Below are 14,516 nucleotides of genomic sequence, written 5' to 3' on the forward strand. Positions count from 1 at the left end.
AGCAGAGAATCAGCAACTATAGTTTCACTGGACTGATAGATTTAAGGAAAATGAAGGCATAATATCTGTCATTCTCCTTAGCAGCCATGATTTGTTTCTCTCCACATTTCAAGACCTGACGCTAGATACTAACAACAAAGTCAAATCCCTGTATATACAAACGCTTGGGATGCTGTCAGAAGGGATTTGCTTTCAAGAGTTTTAGGCCTGTACAGGCAATGTGTGGGTGCTGTTTGTATTATAAGTTGCATGTGTTGCTGTAAGAAGTAATGCGAGTGCAGGAGCTCACTGAGTGAAGTTTTCTTCTTCTGTGTCCTTTGTACAGGACACGCACCTGAATAACAGCTTTCAAGAATGGAGCTGGTTGGCTCTCCCTTAACAGCAACATACGCCCATCCAAGATCAACACCTACCAAGTTTCTGCCTGCCATCAGCACCATGGCTTCAAGCTATAAGAACCGTGTTCCTTACTACCCCTTGCCTCAGAGCTTCAGCCTCCCCTGGATGCCCAGCGCCTACTATAAAGCAGCTGCCATCAACCCAACCTTGGCTCCCTTTTCCAAAACCTCCCAGGGGTTAACCCCCAGCAAGATGCTTCCTTTTGTTCCCAGCAGAACAACCCTCTTCACCCGGTACACCCCTGACGACTGGTACAGGTCCAACCTGACCAACTACAAAGAGTCGGAGACTTCCCGGCACGATGCGGAGCGTCTGAGAGTCGATACCTCCCGCATGATTCAGGATAAATATCAGCAGACAAAGAAAACACAAGTAGAAAGCACGAAAAACCTGGGAGAACGTGTCAGTGATATTGGATTTTGGAAATCAGAGCTCTGCCATGAGCTGGATGAGATGATCGGGGAGACCAACGCACTCACAGACTTAAAGAAACGACTGGAGAGAGCCTTGGCCGAGACGGAGGCCCCCCTCCAGGTAAGCACCGTGTCCAGTGGACTGCGAGCTGTAGCCTACTGCTGAAACATCTGCAGCCATTCAAATGTCTAATTAAGTTTCATTGCAGCTCCGTAACGTCTAGAAAGTTTTTATTAAGAGCCCATTAGTTAAGTTAGTAATAAACAAATCCCTTGCCATCTGCTGCATCCCTTATCAGCACATGCTGAGCACATCAAAACAGTATTTGCTTAACCAAATATTTTCATAAGCGGTGTATCCAAAATCCTGGTTTGGGAGACAAAAACCCATGTCTTACTATGAGGCTTTGGCAGGGTCAGCATCAAACCTGACACAGGTCCCTGCATTCAGTGGTGGTTGCACCAGGGACACGTGTGCTCCCTCATGTTTATTTTTCCCTTTTTTCCCCTGCTGTCATCTCTGTGCCCACCATTTCCTTTCTTACATCACTTGAGATGGGGACTGTCCCTATAGGCAACCCAGCCCCTGCAGCCAGCTGTGATGGCATGTCCCCAACAGGTTGCTCAGGAGTGCTTGCTTCACCGGGAGAAGAGGATGGGCATCGACCTAGTCCATGATGATGTGGAGAAACAGCTCTTCACAGTAAGTCTAGCAACTCAGATCACGTGTTAAAGCTATTTCTATCTAAACTGCCCTAAACAGGTTGTGCAGCCTTGTTACCTTACTGTCTCCTTAGTGCTGGTGAGGTGCTAAACTCTCCAAACCCCCAAAATCTGCTGGGCCAGGGGACAGTGCTCCCCCGCACAGCAGCATGCCCACGCAGTAAGGGTAAGACTTGCCCTAACAGAGGAAGGAATAGCTGAAAATCAGCTGTGTGTTTGTGTAGCGTATCAGGGTCCTCTGTCCCTCTTCAAGCAGTTTGTGAGACTGTCCTGCCTTTCAGAGTCCTGCCAGAACAGGATCTACATGTATCTATATCGTATACATATGATATAGCTATATATCTATATCACATACATCTCTCTCTCTCTATATATATATATCACATGCAGATATGAAGAAGGCAGTGTGTGCCCAACAGCTTGTCTGGTTTTCCCAACTATATTAGTTGGTCTCATAAAAGATATTACATCTACCCCCAGCTTTGCTTTGCTCAGAGCAGTAGGACTGCCCGCTATGTGTGCTTAGGCAATGTATTTTATAGAAATCATAAAAACGTGCACTTCTGCCTGCCTTTATATAGTCTGCTTTAAATTGCAAATAAAAAGCAAACGCGATGAGAGTTGGCACAGAAGATGGGATCCTAACGCAGGATTCAGTGACATACAATCACGGCAAAGGCATCATGAAACTGGGAAGGAAATTGCAGCCCCTGGGACCGTGAAGCCACTGCTCTGTTAGAAGATGTTTTCTTATGAGTCAGGCCCTAAAAAATTAGAAGATTAGTCTAAAGGTCATGAGATTTTAGGCAAATAATCAAAGCTGGTATCCCCATAATGGTATTTTTGTTGTTAAGAGTTTAGGACTCATTTAGGCCATGCTTTTCAGTTGGCTCCTGCAGACAGGAGGGCTTAAAAATTACTGGATTTGGAGCAGTAATCACCTGCCCCCAGTAGCTGGGGCTTCAGAAACACAATAGATTGGTGCTGAAGTCAAGTGAGCTGAGAGCCTTCCTCCAGTGGAGCTGAATGTTTCTTAGAAATGGCTGGGGATTTACACCAAAGTAAAGTTCATCTCCTCTTGTCCTGTATAGATGGGATTTCTCCTGGGGAGAACATTCTGGGAGCAAAAAGGGCAGATGCTGATTTGGGGATGGGGGTGTGTAGCACTGCTGGTCCAGGGAACCACTATGCCTGTTTGTACCACGTCAGGATCTGTCCCTGTCCATGCAGTGGAACTAACCAGCACTTGACACTGATGTAGAGGTGAAAAACTACTTATCAACCTGCAAGTGAATGCGAAGGCCATAGCTGTGGCCACAGCACCTTTCTGTCCCCTCCTGGTCGCTGCATGCAGGCTCAGCTGCATGAGTGAGTGTGCTGGGGTTGGGGGGGACTTTCTCCACTCCCTGCCTGTTTGCGTTGGGCAAAAAGACAAGCAGACAACTGTGTGCAGGGTTGGAGAGGTCTGAGGGGACGAGTGTGACCAGGATGACTGAGTGTGGACACTGATGGGGTCATGTTTTGCCTTTGCCCAGGAAGTCGATGTCATCAGGTCATGCCAGGAGAGGATGCAGCAGTACCTGGATAAGGCGAAAGCCCAGCTCGCGTAAGGAGGAGCTTGTTATCTCATGCTGTAGGGCTGATGTGCATTTGTAGTTGTGATGTGAACCCCCAGCAGGCCCCCACCTCTACCCCCACCCCAGAGGTGTAAAACCCATGCAGACTCCATGGGAAGCGGGCAGTGATGCTCGTGGGAGGACACAGCTGCCTGGGCAGGAGCTGCGGGGAAGCGGGATGGGGAGGAAGCCATTCCACCCATACATCCCCACCGACGGCTGTTGCTTGTGTGTTGAAGGTCCAACAGGGTGGCCCAGCATGAGCTGGAGAGGGACCTGGCCAACAAGCAGGCAGCCCACCGCATCGACGACAAGTGCCACCACCTGAGGAACACCTCCGACGGCATCAGCTACTACCGAGGGGTGGAGCGGGTCGATGCCACGTGAGTGCACGCCGGGTGGCACGTGAGCACCAAGCTGTCCCCGGGATGCACTGTGCCTCTCCCTGGCAGGGAGCTGCTTGTCCCCAGCCCACTCTAAAGGCATGTGTCTCTGCATGGCACATCCGTCCCGCCTGGAGACCGCCACTTCAGAGGGGCCATTTCTCTCTGCTCACCATAAAGGCAGCACAACCCTCTGCTTTCAGCTGGATGCTGAACATCCAGAGGGTGAAAGCGAGTCCCACCTAATTAAACATTATAGCAGAGTTCAGAGATCAGCCTGAAAATGAATTCAGTTCAGCACCTCTACACAGCTCATTAAGTTTATGCATATTTTCAAAGATGTGTCAGCGCTTGCCTGAGTGCTCTTCATTGATGTAAAGTCTGGGGGGTTCACCCCAGCATGGAGAGGGCCTGGCAAGGAGCCAAAATGACACAGAAGATAAAGAAATAGAGAGCATGATCCTGGGATAGAGTTCAGCTTCTTTTGGGTGCCAGGAATTCAGCTTTGGCTCTGCAGTAAATGAATGGTGACCTAAACCAGCACTTGCAGAGATATGCCCTAAGTGGCAAAGGGCTGAGGGAATAAATCTGCTGCTCGCACAGATGCATGCAGTTTATGGAGGGGCATAGATTGATTCAATTTTTCTAATGTTTGAATAATTATTCACAGTAGAGCTCAGACATATTTAGACAGGCAAATGAATTGCAAAGGATTGATGCTAAAATTCAGAGGGGGGGAAATGTGCCGAGGATCAGCATGTTTTAAATGGAGCTTATGTGGCATTGAAGTCTTTTGCTGACCTTGTTCTGGACTACTGCACAGGCGTGAACTTCATCCAGAATGCACACACAGGGAATTGAATATTATCTAACGCTCATTCAGTTTAGTATGAAACTGAGATAAGTTATGAGCAAAATGCCTTGACTACAATCTGCATGTTGTTGTGAAGCTGTGAATCACTTGGCACTTAAATGCCTCAAACATGTAAATACAGGGTCTGATTAAAATCTCTGTTTCTTCTGGGGAAATCTTTTCTTTGTCTGAGCTTCCATAAGTACCACAGTTGTCTTCCAGAACATGTCATCATTTGATGAGTGTTATTGAACAAATGGTGTCCAGGTGTTTCACTTTCATGTGGTTAAATTAAGAGTATAGATTCCTCTTAAGGCTGTGCTTAATCCACGCTGCTTCCTGGCAGGGTCCATGCCTGCCCACGTCCAGCTTCAGCAGCATGGGCTTACCATGGGCTTCTCCTTTCCCTCCCCCAGGATCTCAGTGCCAGAGTCGTGGGCCAAGTTCACGGACAGGAACATCCTCTGCTCCCAGAGCGAACGGGCGGCCTCTGCCAAGCTGCGGGACAACATTGAAAACCTGCTGGTGGTGACGGCCAACGAGATGTGGCACCAATTCAACAGGGTGAACATTGCCTTCACCAACCGCATCGCTGAGACAGCCGATGCCAAGAGCAAGATTCAGACCCACCTGGCCAAGGTAGCCTGAACCCCTCCCTTTCAGTGTGACACTGTCACTTCCCAGTGACACCTCCAAAGAGGAACCCTCCATGCAGACCTGGCCCAAGCAGAGGAACGGTCACCACAAGAAGCTGGTTGTAGTATCATTTTCTGTTTGAAACTCAAAGTACTTTCTTCTTGGAGCAGGATGAGTTGGCACTGTAATTTCATCTCAAGGGATACTGTATTTTGCTAGTGCATCCTAGCTGACAGCCTGGTAGCACAGGGATTTCCAGCAGAAAATGCCAATGCTGTTTGCATCTCCTGGTAGTTACTTCAGAAGTGCTGGCTGCCTTGCAGAAAGTCTTTGCTGAGCCTCTGCTGGGGTGCCTGCCGGGGGGTTTGTAGGCTTGCTTCTCCTCCAAGGACGTGCTTTCAGTCTCAGTACTCTGTGTTTGCTGCATGGGTATCTGTGTGTTTGCTCTGCCAAGCAGAGTAAGTGGAGATAGGTAAGTGGAGATCAGTGATGGGCACCTGGCTCAGACTGGTGGGTCTCATGGAAAGCTTCCTGAAAAGTGCTTGGCATAGTATTGATTAACTGAGCGGAGACTGGGCTTGCAGCACTGCGGGCTGATCCCACAGTTGAGGGATCCATTAAAAACCTTCCCTCTATTAGTTGCTATTGATGGATGATCAGTTCCTGCAAGCAGTAGTTTTGGAAAGCTGGTAATTCAATAGATCCATCACTGCTCCAAAACATCCTCCGATGCAACAGCAACAGCAACAGCAAAGAGAGGCTTTTCCCTGAACAGAAATCACTGGTGGATCTGTGCCTTAATTTGTGACAGAGCGACAGTGGTCTGAGCCCAGAGTCTGCTTATTGAACTTGTCTTTTTCTGCAGATGGACAGGAGAAAAGGGAAATGATGTGGTCACCTGAGAATATATTTTTTAATTTATGCATGTGTTTCTCTTTCATGCCAGACACTGCAGGAAATCTTCCAGATTGAGATGAACATAGAAGCCATCCGAAAAGCCATTAGGGACAAAGGGCCTCCATTAAAAGTGGCTCAGACCCGGCTGGACGAGCGCACGCGGAGACCAAATGTGGAGCTGTGCCGGGACACTGCCCAGCTCCGGTAAGGCAGGAGCACAGGGCTGGCAGGATCCTTGAGGAGTCATTAGTGGTAGCACTCAGGAGCATCACTGGATGACAAAATTAATCATGTTTTTTTTTTTTTTTTCTAAATAGTCGTTCCATAAGTGCACTGATAGAATCAAAAGCAATGAGCAGGTATCCCAGCACCCATGAAAGAGGCTGTACACCATGGCTGGGTACAGCCTGATGCTACTCCATGAGGGGCTGGATTTTTCCCACTTGGGTAAACCTCGTCTTCTCTCCTGCCTGCTTCCCGGCAGTTGGGTGTGCTCAGTTTTGAAGGATAAGCCCTTTACTGTCTGACAGGCTCGCGTTGAGAGCACTTAGCTCCTTCCTTTTGGGTAACTGCAAGAAAGGGTGCACCATATGGAGAAGCAGTACTCCCCTCCCCTGGGGACACTGGAAATCCTTTTGGACACAGTGAGCAAGGACATGGGATTGCACCCCAAGGTGCTGTGGAGGCTGCCCTGAGTGTCCAGCAGCACCCCCAGTGAGGCACCCCGAACCTCACACCTCCTCCAAGGAGCCCTCTGGGCATGACTCCATGTGAAGCCTTTTAAAAGCAATTTAAACCCAGCCCCAGAGCCTGTTCAGCATCTCGCACGCCATTGTTTTTTCCATCCTCCACTTGTTTCGCATTCACTTTTAGCCTCTCCCAGCTATCCTGTTTTGCTGTGTGTGCCTCCGTGGGTGTGGGGAGGACCCCTGCATAGGGAAATCCGGGAGGGTGAGCCAACAAACCTGCAAAGCCAAATGGGAACAGGAAACCACAGCTGCTCATCTGTCTTCTCAGTGGCATGAGCTGCTCTGGGAGATGCGGCTGCACATTGCCGAAGCCTTAGAGCAGACTTAACCATGGCTCCCTGTGGAGGTCTGGAGGAGCTCTGCCCTCAGCTTTCCCATGCACCTGCCAGAAATGGGGTGTCCAAGTTAGTCTGAGCATGCTGAAGGGGGAAATCCTGTGCCCAAAGGGCCCATCAGCAATGCCATGCTAGAAACCACCCCCATGATGGGACTGTTAACGGGGGTTTCTTGCTGCTTTCCAGCCTTGTCAGCGAGGTCTACGAAATTGATGAGACGATCCAGAGTCTTCAGCAGCGGCTGAGGGAAGCCGAGGACACACTGCAAAGGCTGGTTCGTGCCAAGTCAGTCTTGGAGCATGACCTGGCCGTCAAAGCCACCTCGCTCTTCATTGACCAGGAGAAGTGCATGGGGATGCGCAAGACCTTTCCCAGCACTGCGCGGCTGGTGGGTTACATTTAGGCTGGGCTCAGCCAAACTCACGATATCTGTTGCGGGAGGTATTCCCAGTTTTCCTAGGATGCATTCCCAATTTTGCTAAGATGCTTTGAAAATACATGGTTAGACTTTCACTTCCTGATGAAAGCCCTGATTAAATGATCACTTCGTGTGTTACATGGTCTACCAAGTTTCTTTTTTCCTTTGTTTTTTCTCTTTCCAATGCTCTTCCACAGTGTGCCAGAGAGTAGCTGAAAATACCTTGTATGCGCCTAGGAGTAAATCCACCCATGTGGATTCATTCCTACCCTTTTAATCTGTGATTTTAGGAGAAAAACTGTTGTGTCTTCCTCCTTTTGAGTCTGTCTGATGTGGAAAAGCACAAGAGGAAGTAAAGTTAGTTGTCAGAGTAATTAGCTGTTGACATCCATAATGCATTTTTAATGGTGCAGCAGGAGAAACACAAACTACGCCATAAAGCGTTGCAGTATGTTCTGTTCCTAAATAGAAAAACTTGCATTTTAAGCTGATTTCTAATGATAATTTTCTTGCTTTTGAAAAATTTTAAATGTCACCTAAAATGTCAGTGCTGGGGACTTTAAATGAGGAAGTACTTTCAACCTGCTAATTGAAGAAAATGCTGCGGTTTTAATTTTGGTGAGTGTGGATTGGTTCCTAATTTAACTTCTTGCATGTAGTTTGTTGGTGGAAGCACCAAAGCACTTTGAAGATAAAGAAATGAATCGGTCCTTAAGTCAGCCACCCTGACTGCCATGGTACCTGCTCTCTTGCCGTAAATCAGACCTATTTTATCAAATATATGAATTCTCAGAGGGATAAGTCTTTAATCAATCTGAGTTTCAGTGTGAAAGTCACTTTGCAAATTGTCTCCTTAGACTCACATGTCACTTAGACACTCTTGAATCTTTTAACCTAAGCAGAGTTGAGCTCAGTCTAAAGCCTGGAGGCACCAAGATCCCAAAGGAGCAGAAGCTCAAGACCCTTCTCCTCCCCCCTGAGAATCCAGGGCATGGACCTCCTGGTCCAGCATGGGGGCTCTCGGGAGCTGAGAGCATCTTTTCTAGTCTCACATCCCCAGATGACTCCATCTCACAGCACAGGTCCAGACAGACCTGCCTGCCCTCCCTGCCTCCCAAGAGCTGTAACCTGCACCGAGGTCCTGCCCCGGCCTCAGCATCTTGGCAGGATCTCTCTTCACAGCAGCAGCCCTAAACAGGAAACAATTGTCTTTTTAACCCTTATTTTTACTAGCACTTTTGTCTCACGGAGACTAAGGATAGGTTTCCTCTACTCTGTGTGTATCTTGGAGCCGGAGTCCATCAGAGACAGCAGCCACCCTTTCTAAAGAGAAGATACAACTGTAAGCAGCAAAAACTTTCCAGCAGGTTGCACCTTCCCTTTCTCCACCTATGTCCCTCCCCAAAATAGCTGATGGCATGCTGAACTCATAGGGACTTCCAGTTTTTGTTAGCATCCTTCCTAGCCTTCATGCTGCTTTGTGCTGTTACTCTCCCCATGTTCCTTTACTGAAGACTTTCACAAACCCTGGTGATTTTGGCTGCTCTGCTGTTTTGAAGCCCTGCTCCAGATGGCTGGTTTTCAGGCAGAGATGCCTGTTCTCTTTTTTGAGAAATGGGCCCCGTGGATTTGTCCCCAGCTGAGCACTGGGTAGCGGAGGCACCCACAGTCCCTTTCTGAAAGGCTCATGCTTTTAAGTAACTTGGGCGAAGTCCTGGCGTCAGCGACAGCTTCACATCTATTTCACTTCCACCTTCATTTCTGAGTCACATAAAAAAATATCTGAGCTCCATTTTACTATGAGGGCACACTGATAACAGTCAGTACCCAGTGTCTCTTATTTTCTCCAATTTTGCTTTCAGAGCACCCCAAACACTCATGCTTCCCACTAGCCCAACTCCTTAAGGCTTTCCCTAATTGACAGCATTTATGTGGTGTTGCAATTATCAGACTTCTAAATTTTATCTTGCCGTCCTACCCTCTCGATGCTTCTTTACACAATTTTTGCAATGCATTTCTTTCCTCCATTTGAGCCATGACCAGAGGAATTTCAGTTGCAGCTTCTCTTATTTCTTTCACAAATACTTTCCACTTTCCTGCAGCAGATTTCCCAGACATTAGAGAATTCCCAGGTCCCTTTGGGGTTTCATTCTCTCCACGCCAGTTTTCTGTCAGTCGGCAATACTGGTGTTACTTCTTCTGGTAGCTGATACTCTAAAATCCCCCCCAAGCGCTCTGATTGTCTAATCCTATGTGTGCTTCAGTTTGAGTCTTTTTTTTTTTTCCCCCTCTCACAGTGTGTCCTATGCAAATTGCATGACAGGAGCCAGCCCTGCCACAAACCTCCCTGTAAAATGGGTCTCTAAGGAGAGGGGTTTCGGTGAAATTCCAATAGACACGTGGCTTGCGGCAGGGTCTCCTGCACAGGGATGGATCTGCCTCCCATGACTGAGCTGCTGGTGAGTAAAGCTGCTTGGTTCAATCACAGCAGGGTTGGTTTTGGGGTTGCATCTGAGCAGTCTCTATCTTTGATGTATACCAGGTGCATTAAGCAACTGTCCTGCCTTCCTGCTTCTGATGTGCGAGATGCCTTTGCTTTCACACCATTTAATGATTTGCTTTCATAGATCACTTCTAAATAGTATCCCCGTCTGCCTCGGCTGCCTTTCTGCACTGATTTGACGTTTCCTTTCTTTAAATGCCTTCAGTCTGAAGAACGACGTGCCTGCTTTTACTGCTGTTTATTGCTGGTTTATTGCTGGCTTTATCAGCCAAGTTGCTGAGAAAGTTAGTTTGTGGAAATTCCTTTGCATCCCACAGCCATATTCCCACCCTCCTGCATCATTCCAATAAACTCTGCAGAGCCGGGTTTGTAAACTAATTGTTTACTGACTGGAGGAAAGAAAATAAATTCATAAAACCAGGACAGTGTTGCTTTATGCAAGCTGAGCTTCATGTCAGTCCAGGATCCAGTTGAACAGTCAAGGCCAGTCTATCAAGAAGGTATTCAGAAAAGAGGTTTGGGTGTTTTTATTGTCTAAGAAAAGAATTGAATGTCCTGGAAGAGTCTGATATGAATTTGGGTGAAATGAAAGCTTGCCAAAAAACATGTTAACAATCTGTTGCATAACTAATGCAGATTACTGTGCTCAAGGGAGAGAGAATTCCCAAAACAGCATCAGCAGTTGGAAAAAAACCCAAATACATTGCCTTTATTTAAAAAAAAAAACAACAACACAACTTTGGTGAAATGCTAAGCAAAATTTGGGCAGTGTTGTATTATAGGAATGGCTATGCTGGCTCAGACCAAGGTCCAGCGAGCCCCAGATTCAGCCTGTGACAGCACCAACAGGAGATGCTTAGATGTGCTTAGATAAAAGCACCAGAACAAGGCAAACACCCTGTGATACTTTCCCAGTCTACTTTCCCAGCTTCCAGCAATTAGTATCTCAAGGACTTCCTGAGCTGACAGGGCTGTCCTTGAATTTAATATCCCCTGATGGATTTGTTTCGCATGGTCTTGTTCCAGTTGTTCTTCAAGCCCATGCAGACTTGCAGCATGAGCTGTGTCCCTCAGCAGGGAGCTGCAGGGGACAGAGCAGCATCATGCTCAGAGCATCAGTGGCCACTCTTGGGACCCTGGAGGAGACTGGAAACGGGACCAGACCTGGGACTGCTGAAGCCAAAAGTCTAAAACTCAATAGCTTGGGCAAAAAGGTAGCTCAAAGCTGGTTTAGATCTGTATCCTCTGTAGGTTCAACACAGGAGCTTGCAGAGGGTTGGCTCCTTTTATATGCTGTCAGCACGCAGGAGATGAGCACAAATCACAAATTCTGAAAGTATCTGAATATGTCCTGACACAGAGTCATGTCCCAGCTGGGAACCTTGGTTGGTTTTTCTGGCTTTTGTAATCAGTGGGTAAATTTTGGTTTCACTGAAGCCAGTGGGATTTTCTCCAGTGATTTCAGCCTGACTCTATCAGTGATGACAACTGCATTGGAGTTGAAAGTAAAAAGTTGGATGAAGTTGCTTTTTGGGCATGAATGCAGACGAGACTAAAATATTTTATAAATTCTTCTTGGTTTGGTGGAAAACAAATGTCAGGAAAAGTAAGTAAATATCTCCAAGATATATTAGACCTCTTGTTTTAGAAGTTTGCTGAATGTAAATGTCTCCCCTTCCATTTTTTTTTCTGCTTGAAATGGCTTTTCAGATAGCCATTCCACCAGTTTTATCAGAAGAGGTAAAACCCACTCTCTCAGTGCATTTTGATCCAAACAGCGTTTTACACTGGAGAAAAGACCCGTTCCTCTTGCAGCCCTTCTGTGGGGTAGCTGTGCGGCTCAGTAACCCGCGGCGGCACCCCCTCCCAGGGCGTGGCGCCCGCCTCCTCCCCGGCTCCCTGGCTGAGACCCAGCTGTGCTCGGTGCACAGCTCCGTGTGCCGGGGAAAGGGCAGGATCCTGGCAGCCCTCAGCCCCGCTCTCGTGCCAGCTGGGGACGTACTCTCAAGGTGGAGAGCCTTCCCCCAGCCCTCCAGCTGGAAATACTTATTTAGTTATTTCTCTCTATGTATGTGTATTTTTATATACACATGCATGTGCATTGTTTGGGGGAGCACTATAGATTTTTCATGAAATGTGAGTCAAACCACATATTGCTCTTCTTCTTTCCCTAGTTGCACAGTTATTTGAAAACAGTTTTTTTTTTTTCCCCCCATTGTTCTGTTTGCAGCCCCACATGAGCCACAGGCTCGCTGGTGGCAGTGCAGATTTCTGCCCCTTCCCCTTTGCATTTCAGATCCCCTGTTGCTAATGGTCCTAATCACCAGGATAGGGAACAGGAAGCGAGTCCCTAAAATTGTGATGACACAGCAAAGTCTTGAGGTTAAACAAGTTCATCCACAGGAAGACAGAGAAAATCTTGTATTTTTGTGTTGCTTGAAAATGCTCATTTTAAGAGTGCTTTCATTCATTCAGCTGGCCTGGGGAGGGGGATAGTGTATGTGTCCAATGGACCAATGGCAGCAGGGCCCGTGATGTGCTGGTTCAGGTGATGCTGCAGACACGGTTAAATGAAGCTTAGACCCTTTTCAGCAAAGTCCTCAGTCTGTCACTGCCTTGTCAGATTAGCATCTGAGCCCCTTAAAGTGATAGAAAAAAATACTTTCCCTCTTGAATTCTCATTATTTTATTCTAGAAATTTAAGCTAAAGCATTGTAAGAATTTTAAGTGATCCTGCAGAATAGATTCAAAGTGAGAAATCCACATTTTTTTACCCAGTGTTTATACAACCCGTCGATCTTACAGTGTTCCCAGCACAGCCTGCGGCAAATCTTGTTTGTACACAAAACATTTTTCAAATTTATTGTGGCGCCTGCTCGTATTGAGGCGGTGACCACTGCTAGCCACACTCATACAGAGGCTGAGCTGGGGAAGCTGGGCAGCTTTCGAGCCCCTTGATGGGAAGCACAGTGCAACTCCCCAGCCTGTGCTGGGTTGGGTGGTGATGCCATCTCTCCAGCAAAGCCCCAAGGGCTCTGCTGTGAACATCCTCACTTTCTCGCCTCCTCTCCTCCCGGTGCGCACAGACGCCATCCGGCACCTCCGGTTGATGGAAGGTGCAAAGAGGAGCTTTGCCTCCAGCGCTTCCATGTGAATGCCCTGTGCTCCCTGGAGCAGTGTGGTCCCCCATCGCCAGAGCTTCCATGATAGCACGTGCTCAGCGATGTTTTTCCAAAGCCCCGCTCCATTTGGACAATGCACCTTTCCAAGAAGAGAAGTGTCTGAGGAGCATGGGAGTGATGTGCTCTTCTCTCTGGGCTTCCTCCACAGTTTCTAATCTGCAACTGTCAGCCAAAACGGGCTTAATTACCCGCAGGCTACTCTTTTTCCCTGATTTGAGTTTCAGATATTTCTCCCGTGGTTAAAAAGCTGCTTTTGGCACCGTTTTCAGAACTGGAGCCGAGGCAGTTTTGCCGTCCCACATTCATGGAGGAGCTTGGGTGCAGTATGTGACCCCCACACCTCCCAGCTGCCTTTCACCGCTGTGCATCTCCATGCTCTGCTTTTGGGGAACAGGTCAGATAATTTATCTAGAGACACAGTAGCCAAGATCTCAGACCTACAAGCCGGAATCCGATCATCTCCAATGGCAGGTTAGGTTGCAGTTCTTGGGGACAAGAGCCTTCTCACTCTGTGTTTGCACAGCCCCAAGTGTGGTGGCTCCTTCTGCTCTGAAAGCAGTGCAGACGCCCAACCCACAGAGGCAAGACAGCCCGAAATAGTCTCATTAGTGAAGAATGTACTGATGGCCGTCCAGATGTTTTAGTCCTCTGGTGCTTACAGTCACAGATGGCACTGGCTCCTGACAGCACGTGCAGCAGCCTGCTATGACAGGCAGCAGCGTCACAGGGTACAGGGGGGTGGCAGCAGCAGAGAAATGGGTGGGTATTTTTTGGAGGGAAGGGCAAATTGCATCCATTGAAACCAGGCTGGGCAAACCTGCACAAGGCAGAGCCGGTGCTGCTGGAGCGCAGCTTGGCTCAGCAGCATCGTGGCGGGGCGCGCAGGCACGTACTGAAACGGGCTCGAGCACGGTGTGAGGCCGGGGGCCTTGTTTCAGCTGCTGGCCCATCTTCCCCTCCACCCCCACAGAGTGCTCTGAGCTCCCACTTGCTGGCTAATGCGTGCAACGGGACCACTTACAGGAGTGCAGAGGAGCCAGAGCCTGTGCTGCAGGGAACACGCCTGCGCTTGCCAGGAGGAAGGAGCCAAGCACGCTTCTCTCCCTCTTTGTCCCAAGATTTACAGTTTTGGTGGCTGGATGCCAAATTCCCTCATCTCAGCAACAAAGCAGGACTAGTTTGGAGTTGGTGTGCGGAGAGGTGATGGGGAGGTAGGTGCTAGTGCTCAGGACTCCCAAGGGTGCACAGGTCTCCTGCGGGGACTACTTGGGGGGGTGGGGTGGGAGGGAACGGGACACGGACAACTGAGGTTTATTTCAACAGATTAGCTGTGGTTGAGGAATGAGTGAAGGCTGCACTGGAGTGCTACTCACCCCTTTGACTCTGAGCACCTGAAGTCCTCCAGCATT

At 48.3% G+C, this 14,516-nt stretch overlaps 1 protein-coding gene across 1 annotated transcript; it reads left to right on the top strand.

The window, feature by feature from the left end:
- The first annotated feature begins 354 nt into the window (after window positions 1-354).
- TEKT3 (tektin 3) lies at window positions 355-7,407 on the top strand. The gene is made up of 7 exons (XM_009490963.1): window positions 355-933; window positions 1,432-1,515; window positions 3,071-3,141; window positions 3,391-3,534; window positions 4,804-5,026; window positions 5,970-6,124; window positions 7,191-7,407. The coding sequence occupies exons 1-7, from the start codon at window positions 355-357 to the stop codon at window positions 7,405-7,407; spliced, it is 1,473 nt and encodes a 490-aa protein (XP_009489238.1).
- Window positions 7,408-14,516: the final 7,109 nt, after the last annotated feature.

The sequence above is a fragment of the Pelecanus crispus genome, chromosome 12, assembly GCF_030463565.1.
Source record: "Pelecanus crispus isolate bPelCri1 chromosome 12, bPelCri1.pri, whole genome shotgun sequence".
NCBI classification, from domain to species: domain Eukaryota; kingdom Metazoa; phylum Chordata; class Aves; order Pelecaniformes; family Pelecanidae; genus Pelecanus; species Pelecanus crispus.